General features: G+C 29.4%; 1 protein-coding gene across 1 annotated transcript in view; it reads left to right on the plus strand.

Moving 5' to 3' along the window:
* Window positions 1–19,311, plus strand: part of LOC129916337 (hemicentin-1) — a 250,824-nt gene that overhangs the window by 209,793 nt on the left and 21,720 nt on the right. The window contains exons 9-13 of the mRNA XM_055996201.1: window positions 8,366–8,525; window positions 8,785–8,955; window positions 14,186–14,308; window positions 17,260–17,393; window positions 17,825–17,999. Of these exons, the coding sequence (XP_055852176.1) occupies window positions 8,366–8,525; window positions 8,785–8,955; window positions 14,186–14,308; window positions 17,260–17,393; window positions 17,825–17,999 (763 nt within the window). The remainder of the gene's footprint in view (window positions 1–8,365; window positions 8,526–8,784; window positions 8,956–14,185; window positions 14,309–17,259; window positions 17,394–17,824; window positions 18,000–19,311) is intronic.

Here is a 19,311-nt window from a genome sequence, read left to right on the forward strand (position 1 = left end):
TAATTTTGAAAATAAGATATAAAAACTGTTAATCCAGAAAGTGTTTTGTTTTTTGGCTTAGAAGAAGTAGCATACATTATTGTTCTATAAAAAATTATTTTCACAGTTGACCGACTTTTGGTGGTTATAGACAGGGCATCTTACTTACCTACATGTAACAAGAGATTAACACATGTGAAAACACTGGTCTGCAAGGAAATCCTCTTTTAAATATAACTATACTTTTCTAAAAGATTTTCGTATGCTGATTCCGAAGTCAGAATTGACTTTGCACGTCACGTTTTTTAGATATTCCCGTTAGAAAATCTCAAAAACCCATTTTTTTTTCTGTTTTTGAAGAAATATTTTCGCATAATGTTATATATTTCAAATAAAATTGTTACGGTTTATAAAAGAACTTATTTTTTTCTTTCAAATTCAGTTTCAATCTTCTTAATATCTCTTTTCTTCTTCGAGATATCTTAATTTAAGTAAGTTTAGTGGGTTTGGCATATCTTACCATAAAGAAACTGATCTCTAAAAATTAATATATCTTTCTCCCTAGAACAAAAGTATACTTTTCTAATGAACTTTAGTGTGCTGCTTTTGAATCCGAACACAAAAAATTTCGGTCAGCTCTGGTTTTTGAGATACAATAGTTTTTTTTGAGATTTTCTAAAAAAAAAACTTGATTTTGTGATACATTAATGCGAATATCTCAAAATTCTGAAGTGATAGAATTTTTTTGACATCGGATTCTAACATCAAAAACTATAAGAAAAGTATACTTTTGTTTCTAGGTGAAACAAATCTGAAGCTTTCAAAGGCAGTTTATCGATAGGTTTATTAAAAATAAAATATTTCTAAATAGAAAAGTAGTATATAAAATTACAAAACACGTAAAAATGTTCTTTAATGTATTTTATTATGGTTTTTTTACATGTTTGACTTTTTAAATATAATGGGCGTTGATATTTTACAATTTCCTTAATTAAAGTGTTTTTGTTATGTAAGATTTACTAAAAAGTGAAGGATTTCGATATTTCTACTTTTTGTGTCAATCAGTATTTTAAAATATGAGTAAACATTAATGTAGAAGGACATATTTGAGTTCAATCGATAGGTCATATTATGAGGAATAAGTCCTCCAAATTTGAGCTCAATGTGACAAATAGTTTTAATTTTTTAATTTTATACAAGATCAAATGAATCTAAAAGGGTGATTTTTTAGAAACTACCCACATTTTTCAAAAATCATTTTTACAAAAAAGGTACCTGATAGAATTTTTCTGAAACCAGATTTAGATTCAGGAAAGTCTCATCTTTCATAATATCAAAAAATTATTTGAAGGAGAAAATAAAAGTTAAATTTTGCAGACCAGTGAATTTAGTGGGTTGGATTTTGTGTTAATGACCATAACCGCAGTTTCGATGGTATCCAATTTCGGGAAAATAATCGGCCCTTAATGTATTTCCCGAAGCTAAAAGTAGGGGTTTTTAAATTCATTTTGGCCTACTTACAATTTTCTAAATGTTTAAAAAAAAATAACCTGAGAATTTGTGTTATTTGTAAACTTTTAAGAGTTTTGTACACATTTTTCTGTTTTATTTTCAAGATTTTGGACTTTCTGAATTTTGGGGTTTCTGGATTTTCGGAATTCGGGTTTTCTGTTTCCTAGATTTTTGGGAATCTGAGTTATCAGGATTCAGAATTTCGTAATTGTCTGTCCCAGTCTGCCAAAAATTATACCACAAAAATTTTAAGATAATCAAAAACTTAGTACCTACTTTAAAGCGTACGTTGCACGTCAGTGCAAAAAAAAATCCATGTAACGTAACTTCTAACTCCGATGTAACTGAAAAAAACTTTCGTTTGTTACATCTGTAAGTTGCTTAACCCTCTGTAGGCACACCTCTTTTTTGCGAATTTGGTTTATACTTTTTCATGTCGCTTGAACTTTTTTCGGTCTCACTATTTTATAGAGAATCGTATATGAAATTGATGTAGAATTTTCCAAAGAATCCGAATATTGTATTCACAATTTCAAAAAAATGTGTTTTCACCCTTAAAAAGACACTTTTTGTGACTTTTTATTTTTGTCCTGCCAAATTCGCACCCGTGTGCCGACAGAGGGTTAAATAATATAAATTAAGGTCAACAACGTCCCTTCATTGTAGGTAACCAAATTCGAAGTGGTAAATCGATGTTTAAAGTTACCTTAGGTATATGAAACTTTAATTCATTTGCCCAGACCATATAAACACAGTATCTCAAAGAGAATTTTTTACAAATTTTATGGAGAGATCTGCTATTTCATCATGAATTATATATAAAAGGAATAATTTAAAAGCAAAAAAAGTATTAAGTAAATAGTTTTTGCTACTTGAGCTAATAGAACAATTTAAAAAGTATTATATTTCAGTTTTTTTTTTAATCCACATAACTTTAAACGGTAAAATCATAAAATTTGCAGACCAAAATATACGCACAGATTTTTTTCGTCTTTATATTTTTTGCCATCGTCCTTCTATGAATTACCCAGCAAAACATAGACAAGGATACAAAAAACGTAGTTTCACGTCAATATTGTGTCAGTGCCCTGTCCTTATCCTTTTTTAAACAGGACCATATCATCGTTTCTTTTTTTTTTAATTATCCTTGAAGTGAATTTTCAACTCAACAAAGCTATGAGGTCCAGGTTCTCTTGTTAATTTAAAACGCTTCCTCCAAGAACATCATGAGACAAGTTTGATAAGAGTGCGACAAAAAAAAATAAAAAAAAAAAACAAAAACAATTTTAATTGCATCTGCACTTTGGTCCTTGAGTTTGAGCGTAAAAGACTGAAAAAACAAAAACAAAATATAACGAACAGTATTATTTTAAACAGGGTGTTACTCAGATCAATGAAAATTTTCTACAATTAGCGAATCAAAAAAAAATGCATACCTACATTTTTTATGAAGTCCTTTAAAATTAAATCTATAAGCTTAAGTATTTTCAAAAGGATTACCTATATTGTTTTTTTTTTTTGTAGGTTGAATCCTTCTTAAAAAATTTAACAGCAAAGGTTATGGTACCTATTTTCAACTTAATTTTTTGTTGCTTGAAGACTTAACATGTGTCCATAAAATTTCAACTAAAAGGTTTTTAGGTTAAGTCCACAACTTCCTGTATAATCCATTGTGTTGTGTTAAGCACGACAGACGGACAAACGATTAATGCCTTACGTTATTGTATATGTATGTGTTTTGTGTATACACCCGATGACTTGGTCCTTGGACTTATTTTTGAAGCATTTTATAGTTTTTTTTTTTTTTTTTTTTTGTTTGTTAAAAAGGAAAGAAAAAAATCATTATGGTCATTTGACCCAAGGATAAAAGGAAAATAATGTAGGTACACAACAACATTAACAACAGCTGAAGTGTTTTATTTTAACAAGCCGGAAGAGATGTAGGTATAGGTGTTATGTGCCATGTTCTGTAAATGTGCATGTGCATGTTTTGAAAGCGTTTAAAATGGAATAAACTATTTTTTTTTTTGTTGTGGACTTGCTCCATTAGTTTGCACAAAATAAAGTCCTTTTCTTTAACAACGAAAATTAAAAAAAAAAAAAACATATTGGTATCTCCTTTTTCTATATACATACATATTTTTTTCGTTTAATGTTCGTTCCTAAATGTCATCATAGGGTAAGCTTTTCTACCTGCACTAATTGCATGTTAATGAGATCTTTCTAATTGTGGAGCGCACGTTACAAACTCCATAACAACCCCTTTCCCATTCCCACCATCCGATGACATGTCGTGAAAATGATGATGATAAAAAAAAGGACGATTTTAAAAAATTTATGATAATGACGAAAATTTTATTGCGTGAATGGGATTTCTGTAGCTGATGTAGAAAAGTGCAGAGAAAACATCCAGCCACAGGTATATTTGATGAGAATCTAGTTTAAATATAAAAAAGTGGTTTTTCAAATGAAAGAGGGTTTACTTTAATTAGGGCACACTTCTGTCAACAGTCGAGATATAAAGTAAGAATTATTAAGTAAGAGAGCTTTTGATGTCTCATTGACATGAATAAGAAAGAAAGTCTTGATAGACCCATTAGACAAAAATTAAAAAAAAAAGGGGTAAATTGAGGATATCATTGGGAAAATACACTTAAAAGTCGCTTCATGCATTTCGAAATAACCATCAAGGTCCCACAAAACCAATTATTATAACACTTGTTACAAAATACTCTTACACAGTAATTGTAACAGAAAATTAGGACAAGGATAAAGAAAAGTACACTAAGTAATGTTTTATGAGATTAATGGTAAATTTTCTAAGATTTTCATAGTTATTTGTTAACTAGAACATTTGCCAGGTTTAAGGGTAGAAACTGTTTAGTAGTTTCACAGTTAAGATATGCGCGTTGATGTAGAATAAAAATTTAACAAAGTCTTATTAATAATAATAGTTTTAATTAGTAATAATTAAATGAAGACGTCCCTTTCTTTGGCGGACACTTTGTGGCGGAATAAAAAAAAAATTATATCATTAATTGTAGCTAATTAAATGCTAATTTGTTGCTCAAACCAAAAATTTGTAGATCGCATAGTTTTTGAATTATTGAATTTTCCGCTAAAATAAGTCTGAATTTAGCGGACAATATCTGAAATGATTGAAATTAATGAGTTTAGTTGACCTCCAAATTTGTAGCTTTTTAAATGCTTTTTAATTACATTAACTTGGTTTTTGTAGCTTGAACAGTTTTTTTGTTATTCAAAATTCCGCTAAAATAAGACTGAAGTTAGCGGACGTAGGAAAATTAATATTTTTTTAATGTCCAAAATTATAGCTAATTAAATGCTAATTTGTTGCGCAAAAATTAATTTTGTAGCTTCACCCAGTCATTTTTTATTTCAATTTAAAGTTTCAGAAGTGCACTTCCGGTTTGATGAGACCAGTGGAGACTTTTTTAAAAAATCACTTTTTTAAGTTTTTTCTTTTTCCATTAATTGTAGCTTTTGAATACATTATTTTTGATACAAGCCCCAATTTTGTAGCTCAAACCGTTTTTGAAATATTCAAGATTTTGTTTTAAAAACATAGCTCAAAAGTAACCTTCCAAAATCCAAAAAATGCGAAATTCAACAATTTTTTTTGCACAAATTTGAAGTAACCTAGACGAAATCCAAAAACCTCGATTTTGTAGCTGGTTTAGTTTTTTTGTTATTCAATATTCCGCTAAAATAAGACTCAATTTCATATGTAACGGTCAAAATTTTCCAAAAAGTTGAATTTTTTAATTTTTTTTTTCTAGAAATTGTAGCTTTGCAAAACAAAATTTGTTGCGCAAAAATTAATTTTGTAGCTCCTCTCAATCTTTTTCTATTTCAATTTGAAGTTTAAAAAGTGCACTTCCTGTTCGCTGTCCCAATGCACGAAATTTTTAAAAAGACTTTTTAAAAATTTCGTGCAATTTCAAATTGAAATATTTCGGGAAGCTATTAAAATAGTTAAAAAATAGTTTATTATGACTATTTTAATAGTCAAGCGAAGTACTCGTATTCTCCAAATTAACTATCTGAAGTTTTGACAACACAAAAATTTTATGGACTTTATCTTGAATTTTATTTTTGATTGAAGTCTAAAAAATTTTCAAAGAATACATAGCAGCAATATTTCCGAAATTTTCGTTTTTCGAAAAAAAAAAAATTGCATAAGATCAGCGAAAACCACTTTGATTTAACTATTTTTTTTTTAAATAATTTTGCTTTGAAGACGATAATTTAAAAATCAAAGTAGAACGACGTTAGTTTGAAGTGGTTTTTAATAATAAAACATTTTTTTTATCAAAGTTTTTTTTTTTCAACTTTAAAAATGTCCAATGCAGATTGCAGAATCTCTAAGTTGTTCTAGGCCAAGAATGTTGAGTTGTCTTTTTAGCTTTCAGTAGTCCAATAGAAAACATGTGATTATTCTTACCTAATTTACGCTGCTCGAACTATTGCAGTACTTGAAACCAAGTTATTATATAGTTACCAAAAAGTATTTTTGCCTCAGCTTAGGCACATTTATTCAGTTTTCTGTTTTTCTTACATATTTACTTTTAATTTTAGATGCCCTTCAAATTGATTTTGGTGAAAATGGATATGGACATCGACAATTCTTTGGCGCCGTGTACAAAGGTGTTAAGTCAGAAAATGTAGTTTTAAGGAAAATGAATTGAAGTTTCAATTTTTTGTTGTAAATCTGAATATTATTATTTTTAAAAAGTAATGATGCAGAAACATCATTTATAAGATCTTTTTTAATATCCATATGCTGTTGACCAGAAAATGACCGTAAAAAAAAAAAATTGTGTTGACTTAACACTTTAGAGCCATTTAGTCTTCAAAAATAAACTTGATCCAAAGGTGTTAAGTCATGAAAAATCTTTGTTTACATTGATAACAAGGTTTAATTTATAAAAGAAAGTTGGAAATATTAATGTGATTAATTACCAAATGTGAAAATTCTTTTTGAAAAAACAGTAGAAAAATCGCTTTTCGTTTTTTTTTCTTCCTCTTGACTTAACGCTTTAGGATCAATTTTTTTATTTAAAAATTTAAAATGAATGCAAAAACAAAGGAGTTAAGTCAACTTACGCCCTTAGTACCATACAATTTAAAAAATTTTTTGACTTCAACCCTTTGTACCGAATCATTTTTAACGGAAGGAGATATGCTAGAGCTATGGCGATAGGACCAAACGAAAGAGAAAAAAAAAACTGACTGAAGTCCAATAAAAATTCGAAAATCGATTTTTTTGACTTTGACTTGACTCTTTTGACCATTTGTACCCGGCATCAAAGAATTAAGGTATGAATTGTATGTAAAGGGCACCGGCTTGAAAACATTAGTTGTGGGGAGAACGATTAAAAGTTTTGAACCGTGGACTAAAACGTTCGTAAGCGAAGTATTAAAATACTCATAACTAGGTCAATTTGGCTAAAATACAATTTGAACACAATATTCTTGAGATATAAAAAAAATCATTGCAAATAAAAACAACAAAACTGGGTTTCCCAGAAAAAAAGTACCTACCTATGTTTCAGTTTTTTTTTTTTTTAATCTTAGGAACTTTAATATTTTTTATTAGAATGAAGTCTTTAGTATTTGACTAAAAACTACGAGGTCATTAAAAAATGGTATTAAATATGTCCATAATATTGCAAAATTTTATACAAAATCAATTATCATTTCATCTTTAAAACTTAATTTCTCAAAAACTATTTAATGAAACAACTTGACTGAAAAAATAAAATAAATAATTAACTTTAAGAAAAGTTATAGCACAGGGTTATACGTGCATTTTATGATTTTTAATATTTTTTTTTCTCCCGGCTAATCGAGAGGAAAGTGGGTAAGCACTTAAGTGGCTTTTACTGTAGTAAGAAAATGAAAATTTTTCCTTCCGAATATTTTTTTTTGTCATTTGGTACCTATTTGATGTGGAAAATGTGCCCAAATATTTTTGGCCAGGTTTTAGACTAAAATACCGCACTATGCGTCGTTAAAATTCGCTGCTTGTCAGTCAGTCGTATCATACTTCACTTTATTTCTAACTGTTATTGCTGATTTTTTGCCAATCCGTCTCTTGTGCCCCCCCCCCAGAAAAAAATCCTGGATCCGCCCTTGCTAAAATAAGTCCCCAAAGTACAAGAAATAAATTCCTTATTTTGGGAATTTTTTTCTTTGAGTTATTATAACCAGTTATTATTTCTTACTCAAATATTTAACGCAAAAAAAAATCATTGTTTGGCAGCACTTTCTGTTTGCCATTTTAACAAAAAATGATTAAACTACTTCCTGCCATCGCATTGTCTTCCTTTTTCCTCTTTCTTCCTCATCATCAACAAAGACAACAACAAGAACAAGAACATTCCCAGTCTCCTTAACCCTGTTTTTCCTGTTTAGCAATTATTATATTTATGTGCACCCAAACCCAACCCGCTACCCCACCCCACCAACAAATATAATTATCTCTATACGAATATGTAGGTTTTCGTTTTCGTATCTGAGAGAAAAAAGGATATGAAAAGGAGAAAACTAAAAAGAGTGCAATTAAAATTTCAACGAAAAATTTAATTAAAAATATTAATTCTGCACAACTATGTATTATCCTTTTTTTATTTATTGCTGTCTTTTTGGTCTTTTCTTTCTTTTTCTTCTTTTATTTTCATAATTTTTCTTCGTCATGTCGTGATGATGATGGTGGTGGTGGTGTCTGGCATCTTCTCGTATGGGCTCGTCCTGTGGCTATATTAAATGGTGTTGGTTGCTACTCCTGATGATGATGATAATGATGGTGTACAAAATGGGTGTTTTTTTTTTTTTTCTTTGCAACTCACAGAGTCGTCCTTTGCCACATAATATATCACAAGGTGTAATTATAAGTAATCACTCGTTGGTGCTGCAAGGTGTTTCGAGGGCAACGGCCGGCAATTACTCGTGTGTGGGATATAATGCTGAAGGCGATGGCAAGAGTCCGCCATTTATGTTAAACATTTTATGTAAGTTATTTGTAGTTGTGTTTGTGTGCTCTTATTTTGCAATTCAAGAAAAGTAGGTAAACTACTGACAGTCTTCTTACTTGTGTGTGTGTATTTGTGTGTACTTCATTTGAATTTAAATAACTTTTTTGTATATCTTCTTTTCTTTTTCTTCTATTTTTTTTTTTCGTATACACTCTCGCACGTACGAAATCGATTCGGAAACAAATCTCTCGGATATCCGCTTTGAATTACGAACACACAACGAACGAAACGACAGATGCGCCAACATGCATGCCAAATCAGCCTCGAATCTATGGAGTGGCAAAGCAAGAGGATGCGAAAATTAAATGCACTGTCGATGCAAATCCACCCGATGTTGAATTCAATTGGACGTTCAATAATTCAGCTGAAAGCATTGACGTTGCCACCAATCACATAACGAGATCAGGTGAGTTGGAAAAGTGTTTTTTTTTTTTTTTTTTACTTCCTCAAACCATGAGTCTCTCTCTCTCTCTTTTTCTCTCATACAAAATAGGTAAAACAAAAAAATGTATTTGGTCCTTTTTTTTGTTGTATTTTTGTTTCCTTATTTCAACAATATTGTGACGGTATGTTAGTGTCAGCTTGGTTTATTTTAGTTTTTTTTTATTCAAAACAGAATCAATTGATGGCGATTGATTGACAAAAATTCGAATTATAGGAAGGATGTGTGAAATATTGGGGAAATTGTATATGGGAATAGAGACAAAGCATGTTGTCACAAATGGAGTGGAAAATTTCTATAAAATGAAATTTTTCGTTACAAGAAGGATTTTGGAAGGATTATAAATTTGCATATTGTGTTTATGTAGGTACCTTTTACTACGTGAATCAAAATATATTTGTTTTTGAAATAAAAAGGTCCTTACTAGGACAATTTTCGGATACATATCGACCTTTTCTGATCGAAGTGCAGGTCAACATTTTTGTTTGTGTGCAATAACTAATTATAATGTATGCATGTTAAATGTTAGGACCTGCAAGATTAAGGACATTGGCAGATGTTTATCAAAGCTGCCCATTTAATAGTGTTTCCCGAATTCCAAAATATACTTTTGTCTTCTAATTGATCCCAATTATGTCGGAAATGTGGATGGGCAGTGCCCTCATATCTTCTGTTTACATAAAAGTCTAAGATCCGGCCATAGGACGACCTACCCTCATCGTTATACCAGTTGAAAGTTATATTTTCTGAAAGGTAGTAGTAGGAAATAAATTGCACATGGGTTGCCAAGCGATATCCTGTCAAGGCATAGGGTTGCAAGGCCTTAAAGTTTATTTTTCCCTATTTTAGAATACGCCACCCTGCTTATATGGCAACCCAAAGAGTTATAAAAAAAATATTATGTCATAGGAAATTAAATTTAATTTGAAAATTTTAATTTTCAGGATTTTTTTAAATTTGAAGTTTGAGTAGGGTAAACAAAGGTGAATTTAGAAAAAGGGCAAAAATCTATTTTCTAAACAAAACGTGATAGAAATAAAATTGAAATTGGAATTGATATATATTATAAAAATATAAAAGCCACATATACAAATAAAAAATGTAAAAAATATACAACTCCAGATATAGTCTTTTTAGAGTCATGACACTCAAATTTGATATTTGAGAAATAATTCACCAAAAATCAGAATGAAAGATTTTTTAAATAATTTTTATGTGGTAAGTTAGGAAAAATAAAATAACTTGACACGTATCTGTCAAATTTTTAATTTAACTTACCGTTTTTGCGGGGGGATTTTTTGAAAAGGTGCTTATTTTCGTATTTCAGTATATTTAAGGAAAAAATCCCGTCTTAGGACGACCTATCCACGTCATTATACCAGTTGAAAGCTATATTTTCCTAAGGGTAGTGTCTAAAGAAACAGTTTGCACATGGGTTGCCTGGCGACATCCTGTCAAGGCATAGGGTTGCCACGCTTTAAAGTTCATATTTTGAGTTTTTTTGACAACGCCACCCTGCTTATATGGTAAGTGTTAGAGGTGTAAAAAAAATTTATGTCAGAGAAAATTAAATTTAAAAATTTGAATATTCAGAGTGGTAGAAAAAGATTGATACTGGAATCGATAGATATTGTTAAATTATAAAAGTCACACATACAAACCAAAAATGTAAAAAATCTGCTACTCGAGATATGGACGTTTAAAAGTCAAAACCGTGAAATTCGATGTTTGAGAAATATTTCACCAAAAAATCAGCACGAAAGGTATTTGAAATAATGTTTATGTTATTAGAGAGCATAAATAAAATAACTTCACACGTATCTGCCAAATTTTTGATTTGACTTAGTTTTTGGTTCTTGTGTATTTTTGAAGAATAACACCGAAACAGTGAATTTAATTGTAAAAATCTGTAACCAGTGGCTCAACCTTCCTGTCGAAAAAAGTTACGTCACTTTGGCCGCCAATTTTAATTGTATCGGAACAAAATGTCTTAAAATATTCATTACAGTTCAGGGTTTACTAAAAAAAAAATATATATAAAATAGGTGAAACGGGGTGGCCAGATGATTTATTTTTTTAGGACTAAAAATAAAGGTCCCCATCTCTATCATTATAGAACAGTTTAAACAAATTAAAAAAAAAAAAACTACCAATTTGTGATTTAGGACAAATCGGCGCAGATGGAAATGGATAGGGGGAGGCAAAAGAGGAAAGGGTGATAAAAAAAGAAATTCTTTAATAACAGAATTTAACTTACAAAAATGTGCCCTCTATAGAAAAAGTTTATCTGAAAAAGTTGTAAATAACCTACAACTTTAATTTGGCCCATTTTTTTAATTTGAAAAATGTTTTTTTTTTATTTTTATCATTAATTTTTAGATTTTAAATAAAATTTTGTAGCAATGTACGTTTTTATATTTTAAATGATCTTGAAATTTATTTCCGGCAAAATATTAAGTTTTCAATTTAATATTAACTTTATCTTCAACAAAAAAAGTGCATGAAATTTGTTTTAACTTTCAGTACAGTATTTTTTTTTTTTTTGCTTAAGCTTTTACCTGAGATGGTGAAGAAACATTGAACTGCTTTTCTAGAGTTTAATATACTGTCAAAAACGGAAATAACCATTACGCATTTTTTGAAACTGCCTTTTTAGTAAATAATTTAGTATATTCTAGCTAAACTTGTCGAAAACTCCAACGCATTTCAGATTAGTTTTAAAAATATGATCAAGCTATCTTCGTTAAATGTTAAGTTTTTTTCAAAAGTTTTTTTCACCATAAGTATTAGAATTCTTAGGACTTAGGAATTCTTTGCCTTTGATATAAAAAAAAAATTATGAAAAATTAAAAAACATCTCAGTCCTGGAAATAACTGAAAAATCGAGCCCAATAATGTAAAAGTTTCAACCAAAAATATTGTGGCCAATATTTTCATAAACTGATTTGATTTTATATTTCATATTGATTTGAAAATTAAATAATTTTTTTAAAGCATTTTCATTATTATTATCTTAAAATTAATATTTTGCTTTAAAAAAATTTAAATTTATTTGAAACATTGAAAAGTTCTTTTGCTCACAATTTTATAAAAACTAATTGAAAGTGAAGATGCATTAAAGCCTTAAAAACAAAAACAAAAATTGATTTATAAATAAAATTTGTTTAAACAATTTTTAAAATATGGTGTGTCATTTTGTAGAACTTGTAAAATAACACCTAAAATCAAAATTTCAAAACAATTAAATACCCCGTTTCGAATATTGAAATAGTGGTTAAGGAGAAGTTTAAAATTGAAACAAAAAAATAAGTTAGAAAACTTCAATAGTAATTTTCGAAAAAAAAATTTTTTCATCAAACGATATGCCATCTGTAGAAACAAACATTATAACTTTCAAATTGATCTGAAAACCAAATTTTTCACAACTTTGCGTTGAATTTAAGAAAATTCTTATCAGTTCCTTACTTCGCCATTAAGTTTAATTAATAAAAAAAATTCTAAGTCGATATCATTATTTGGAAATCACATTACATTTGAGAGAGAAAAATGATATTTACATTTTTTTTTTTAACTATAGAACGGTAGAAGTTTGTTGATAATTTTTGGAAACTATTTCCTACATCACTTTGTTTGATGAGCATACATTTTTTTATAAAAAACCTATTAAAAGACCACAAAAAATTCCAAAACAAAAAAATCTCCAACTCCATACGGAATAACCGATTTTCTGTTTAAAATATCTAACAACTCTAATTCATCCAAAAACTATTGTTCCTCTTCCGCATTAAAAATAGTTTGAACTTTTAATTTCAAACTCAAAATCGCTAAGAAGATATATCATTTCAAAGTTTTATTATTTTCGCGGATAACAAAATAATTAGACCGCAACTTCTCAAAGTATCTATCTACCTAAATCATTTCTAAAATTATTATTATCATTTTACACTTACCACATATATCTCTCTGTGATTCACGCAGGATACACTTATTCGTATTATTTACTAGCCACAGAAATTTAATCTCATTTTCAAAAGAACCAAACCCCAAACTCCAGACACATTGGACTACAAGTGAAATTTCAACTTGGTGTATTCTCGCTCGTATTTTGCCAAAGTTGATAACCATCTACCAGAATTGCAAAAGCCACACAGTGGATATCTATATTGAGGTCATAATCTCAATTTCATATCTCGGGAAATAAATGAAGCAAACGAATGAAATTAGGCTCCTAGCAATATACTATAATATAGTATATTGCTAGGAGCCTAATTTCATATACGTATATTATACGATAGTCAGAGAGTATATCCTTTAAACTGAGAGATGCGGATAAGTAGAATCACTATGCTGGCAGAGGAGCAAGAACAGACAAAGCAATGTTGTTTATTTGGTCTCGGGATGGGAGATGATAGTCCGTTCGTCTCAGTATTTTATTCATTCAGCTTGTTAATTTCTATACAATCGCGCGGAACGGTTGGTTTTACTATGTTGGCTATGGAATGGTTATGTGTTCCACTTTTGATTGTATAGCCTTGGCCGAATGCCCCACAGAAGTAGTTTGTATCTACTTCTTCATCATATTTAAAATCAAAACATAAAATGAAAAAAAAAAAAAAATAATAATAATAATAACAAAAAAAAATAAATACCAATGCCAGCCAGAAAGTTAAAGAGCTCTTCCACCAGAAAATATAGGAAACTCTTCTCACAACACATCAGGAAAAAAAGGGGCTTATTCGACTCGTAGTCGTCGTTGGCTCGATTCGTTCGGCAAAGCTTGAAACTCTTGCATCATTCAGTTTACGATAGATATGTATTTTTTTTTTGCCATGCAAACAAACAAACTTTGCACGAGTGTAATCTGACATGGATCTTAATTAAAATCTGTAAAATCTATGCCTGTAGCCTTAAGCCAGTCCGAGTTCTCGAGTTGAGAATCAATTCATCTATATAGGAAGGTAGATTCGAGAATAGACTTTGAAAATTCTGTTTTGTATATTTTTTTTATATTTTAGAGAAAAAATATGGTTGGATAGTTTTGTTTCTTTTTATTTATGGTTCAAGGAGATTTTTCATTTTTTTTTTGAAGATTAATAAATTGCATTTTTTACTTGGCAATCATCTATAACTGCCTGTCTTTGAAACTGTTTTTTAAATTTTTGTTTATATTTGTTTTTTTTTTTTTTCTCAACAGGAACTTCATCCATTGTAACTTATACACCAATCACTGAACTTGATTATGGAACCCTCTTGTGTGTGGCTGCGAATAAAATTGGACGTCAAAGAGTGCCATGTGTATTTCATATTATTGCAGCAGGTAAGGTTATAAACATTAGGGTGACACAGTTAGGGCCTGATTAAAACTAAGAAGAAATAAATGTTAGTTATTTAATTTTTTGGTAAAAAAGTTTTATTTATCACGAGGACTAAGAATCAAAAGAGTCCATTGCAGTAGTGTAGTATTAAGAAGTTTAGCATTTTATGTCAATATTCAACTGCTAAATAGAACCGAAAAAAAAAAAAATTGAATTTATAAAGGCTTATTTTGTAGAAGATTTTAGATTTTTCGATTTTTCGGTGTGAACGCTTCTCTAAGCCAATGAAAAAAGAATCAAGGAAAAAATCATTTTCATCAAAAAATCTATGACAGTTGAAGGCAGTTTTAAAAACAAAAATTTGCTTGATTGACCCTATGTAGGCACACCTATTTTTTGTGACGTGATAGGCACACGGGTGCGAATTTGGTTTATACTTTTTCATGTCACTAGAACTTTTTTCGGTCACAATATTTTATAGAGAATCAAGTATGAAATTGATGTAGAATATTCCGAGGAATTCGAATATTGTATTCACAATTCCGAAAAAAAATATTTTCACCCTTATAAAGAGACTTTTTTGTGACCACTTTTTAGAAAAATCGTATTTTTTTTATTTTTGTCCTGCCAAATTCGCACCCGTGTGCCGACAGAGGGTTAATAAAGGTTAAACGAATCCAACTACAGAGATAACTTCAAACATTTCTGTAGTGGATGAAGTGGAATTCTATATAATAAAAACAAGAAAATGACATGTGTTTTATTAAAAAATAAAAATGTATCTACACAAAATGTTACGTATACACCACAGTGACCCACTGTTAAATTGACTCATTCTTAATGAATTTCAATCCCAATTGACTTAGAAATGAGAAAAATAACAGTACTAGCCATTTGAATATTTTTGAAAAGTTCATGAAGCAATATTAAGGCTTTTTATACAGAAAAAAATAAAGAATAATTGATTATAAATATTTGATCTTGTTAGGAATTTCTTTCAAAATGTAATTTAAATTATTTAATTACCAAAACATATTTTTTAATAGTTTCTTATAAAAAAGAATTTCTCGAAAGCAAAATTTGTAAATAGTTATAGTTTTTTTTTGAAAAAAATACACTTTTAAACATTTTTAGAAAAAAAAAATTAGAAAATATTCAGCAACTTGTTTTCAAAAAAAATAATTTTTTAAAAATTCACAAAAATTCTAGTTTTATAAAAGCTTTGTCATATTTAAAAAAAAAAGTCAAAATTGGAGTAGTAAATTGCGTAAAATTAGTACTAGTTCACAACAAAATTGGACATTAATGTAGTTTTCGATTGGTTTCACTTAAGGATTCAGTCATTTTGAAGTCGAATGGAACATGTCAAATCACTTCCACTCAATTCTGTTTTTTGTTTGTGTTTTCTGTGAAATTTCAATTATCAAATATTTATATTAATTTATTTTTCTTTTAAACAAAATCTTTTAAATTGTTGAAATAAAGTAATCTTCGAGAAATTAATGGGGAAGTTGAATTCCAAAATATTCATGTACTAGTGCTTTTTGAGTGAATTCCGATTTTAAAACGAGAAGAGAATTTCTCTTTTGAGAAGCTTTTTGACTTCTAAATGCTTCCGGATGCTTCTGGTAATTCAATCGAAAACGACAAACGTGTAATTATAAATGTTCTATGACGAAGAACTCGAAAATTCTATCGAACAAATTTGTATGTATTGCAATAGTTTACACCCAAAATACATAATGAAACAAAGACTTTTCATATCTTGCTACATCCCCGTACAAAGAATATTTTTGTCGAGATAAGAGTTCTTAAAGTTTTTTTTTTTCATTTTTTTTCCGAAAAATACTTCCTGGCATTCTATATCTTGAGTAATGCTCTATTAATAAACAAAAAACACTTGAATAAGCTTTCTAAAATCAATAATAAATAAAAACTGTATTAAAAATTGTTTTTCACAAAAACATAAATTTTGTATTCCGGTGTTATTTTGTTTTTTAATATTTGAGTCAAAATATAGCCATGATTTTTGGAAAAAAACTGATAATTCTTTTAAGTCTCCAAATTTTAATTTTCTTTTTTTTTAATTTGTTTTTTTTTTTTTTTTAGTAAAATTAAGTTATAGGACTTTTTTATGAATTAAACTTTTTTTTCTTTTAAAATTTTTAACTTCCTGTTATGAACATCATTTAAGAAGAAAAAAACTGATAATTCTTTTAAGTCTCCCAATTTTAATTTTCTTTTTAACTCTTTTGTGAATAACACTTTTTTCTTTTAAAATTTTTAACTTCCTGTTATGAACATCATTTAAGAATGGAAATAAATTTTCCCATTATCAAAAAAAAAAAAAATAGAAGCGTAAAACGTTTTTTTACAAAAAAAAAAATATTACGTATACGCCACAGTGATCAAAGCTTGCATTTAGGGGTTAAGCAACTTTAGCTGAAAAAAAGAGTGATTTTTAGTATTTCTTTCATTGAAATAAGATTCTAGAAAAATTGCTTCTTGATTAGGTATACACAAAAAGCGTCTAAGCAGATTTTGAAAATAATAAAATTTGAGCATTTCGTACGCTAGTTTATAGTTTATCGTGCAACAATACAAAATTTTTTTGCCATTTCTACTCAATAACACCATTTTTCATTAACTTTATGAGCATATCTTTCGCACATAAAAACTCTTTCACAAAGTATAATAGACTCAGTGTAAAATATTTACACAAATCGATTTCGCTTAAATAAAATGTGCAGACACTACCAACTGCTTCTGAATTTAACTTATCATTTTCTCTTACTTACAAATGTTTTAAAACTCAATTTTTCTAAATTCCTTTTTTCATTTTTCCATCCAACAGACAATGAAGACAAACTTACAAAAGAAATAAAAAAAAAAAAAAAACAAATAATCACTCTCATTTTGTCTTTTCTCTCATTTTAACACAAAAACTCTACAGGACGACCAGACCAAGTGCATAACTGTACACTAACCAACATATCAATGGTATCACTAACTGTCAAATGCACTGACGGTTTCAATGGTGGCCTACCGCAATCGTTTATGCTTGAAATGAGGGATCCCCATTCTAATGTAAGTATTATTCTCTATATCCAAATCCAAACAATGATTCTTAATTCCCCTCCTACTCAATCCCTTTCGCTCCTCTTGCACATTTTCTTTGAATTCATTTTCGAGAAGAGAAGTTTCACGTTCAAATTTACAATTCACATTTCACATTCACCTCGAATGCCAACTGAAGTTCTGACATCTCTCTGACATTAGGTGATGCATTTTTGTGTGAAGTTTTTTCTACTTCTACTAGTCTAGTAGTAGTTTGTAGAGATGGTAATGTGTCACAGACATTTTCCAGTCAGTTGGATTCGAGCGAGAGAGATGAAAGTGCAGCCCAAAAGTCTATGCTTGGCATTTCCCTCATGAATTTGTGTGGTTTTCAAACAGTATTAGAGAAAATCTTTGAATGATTTTTGTTTTTTTTTTTGCTTTGTTTTTGCATTTTCTAGGAAATCAGAGCAAACATAACTTCACCGGTACCAAAGTTTTCGGTTTCGGCACTGACACCTGGCAGTGTTTATTTACTCTCAGTGTATGCCTTCAATTCAAAAGGACGTTCCGATCCAACAACTATGAATGCAGCAATGCTACGGATGCCCGAGAAGCAATTAACATCGGAAAGAGGTAAGTTATATATTTATAGGGAAATGTTTTATAAATTTTTTAGGTGAATTTTACCACAAAAATAGAAATGCACTGTAACGTGTTTTACTTATTTACTAACGACCAATCGATCCATGAAGGGTCTCTTTTTAAGTCACGGTGACTTTCTTTCTTTCAGTTCCTTAAACTTATATAACACGGTCAAACGGACTCTGACGTAAAAGTGACGTCTACATTATTTTTTCATGTCATGTCGTCCACAAAAAATGCTGTCGAAAGGCTGTCGGGTACTATGAAACTCACACTGACACAGAGTTTTAGGTTTTAACACTGATAGCGTTTTGACAGAGTGACGAACATTTTTTTAATGACGTCACAGAGTAAATGCGATCACCAATTTCGTAGACCCTGTAATTCTAGCTTAAGCGTAATACCCACTTATTGAATTGGCATTCGGTCTTAATTGCTGTCTAAAATTTCCGGGCTAGGTTTAGAAAATCATTTTGAACCGTTTTTAAATTTGTTAAAAAATTGATTAGATATACTGATAGGAATCAACTTTCTGATACGCAGTGAACAGAGTGCAACGCAACCTTTTATTTGACACCAGTATTGTTTTTCTTTTTTATTTCTTAAATGGCTTGCTTTATTTACCATCTTGGATGCGTGTTGATCCAATCCAAACTTGACAATTTTTTGACAAAAAAAAAACCATTGGAAAAGTACCAATTTTGGAAAAGTTTAATTTTCTCAGAAATGACTCCTACGGTTATGATTAAAAAATCCAAGAATTAGTTTTAGACAAAATGTTTGTTTTAATGAAAAAAGTTTTTTTTTCAAAAATTGTTACTAACGGTACTTCCCATAGAACCGTCTTTTTTTTAATTTCTTACTGTATTCCAAATAACTTGTTCAATTTTAACAAATGTTTTAATCCAAAAGTATTATATACAGGGTGTCCCACAGTCACCGCCCCAAATGAAAACCACGGATTCCTGAGGTCATTTTTAGTCGAAAAACTTAAGAGGTAATTTTCTCGTTTTCGTCCCGTTTTCGAGTTACCACGGTTTTTATGATTTTTGCTCTCCTGTCCTTTAAGTGGCCTTATCTCTGCCAAACTACGTTTGATTTGAATGATTTTTTTTACAACCAATCAAATGTTTCTGTGTAGTGAAACACATAAAAGCTTTCTTTGTAAATAAAAAAAAATTTTTTTGTATCATTATTAACGTTAACTGTCATAGAACGGATTTTTTTATTTATGAATTTCTCGTTAACGACAAAACAGATTTCGACCAAAATTTTTATACAGAAACTTTTAAGCAATAATTAT

This window comes from Episyrphus balteatus, chromosome 3 (genome assembly GCF_945859705.1).
Source record: "Episyrphus balteatus chromosome 3, idEpiBalt1.1, whole genome shotgun sequence".
NCBI classification, from domain to species: domain Eukaryota; kingdom Metazoa; phylum Arthropoda; class Insecta; order Diptera; family Syrphidae; genus Episyrphus; species Episyrphus balteatus.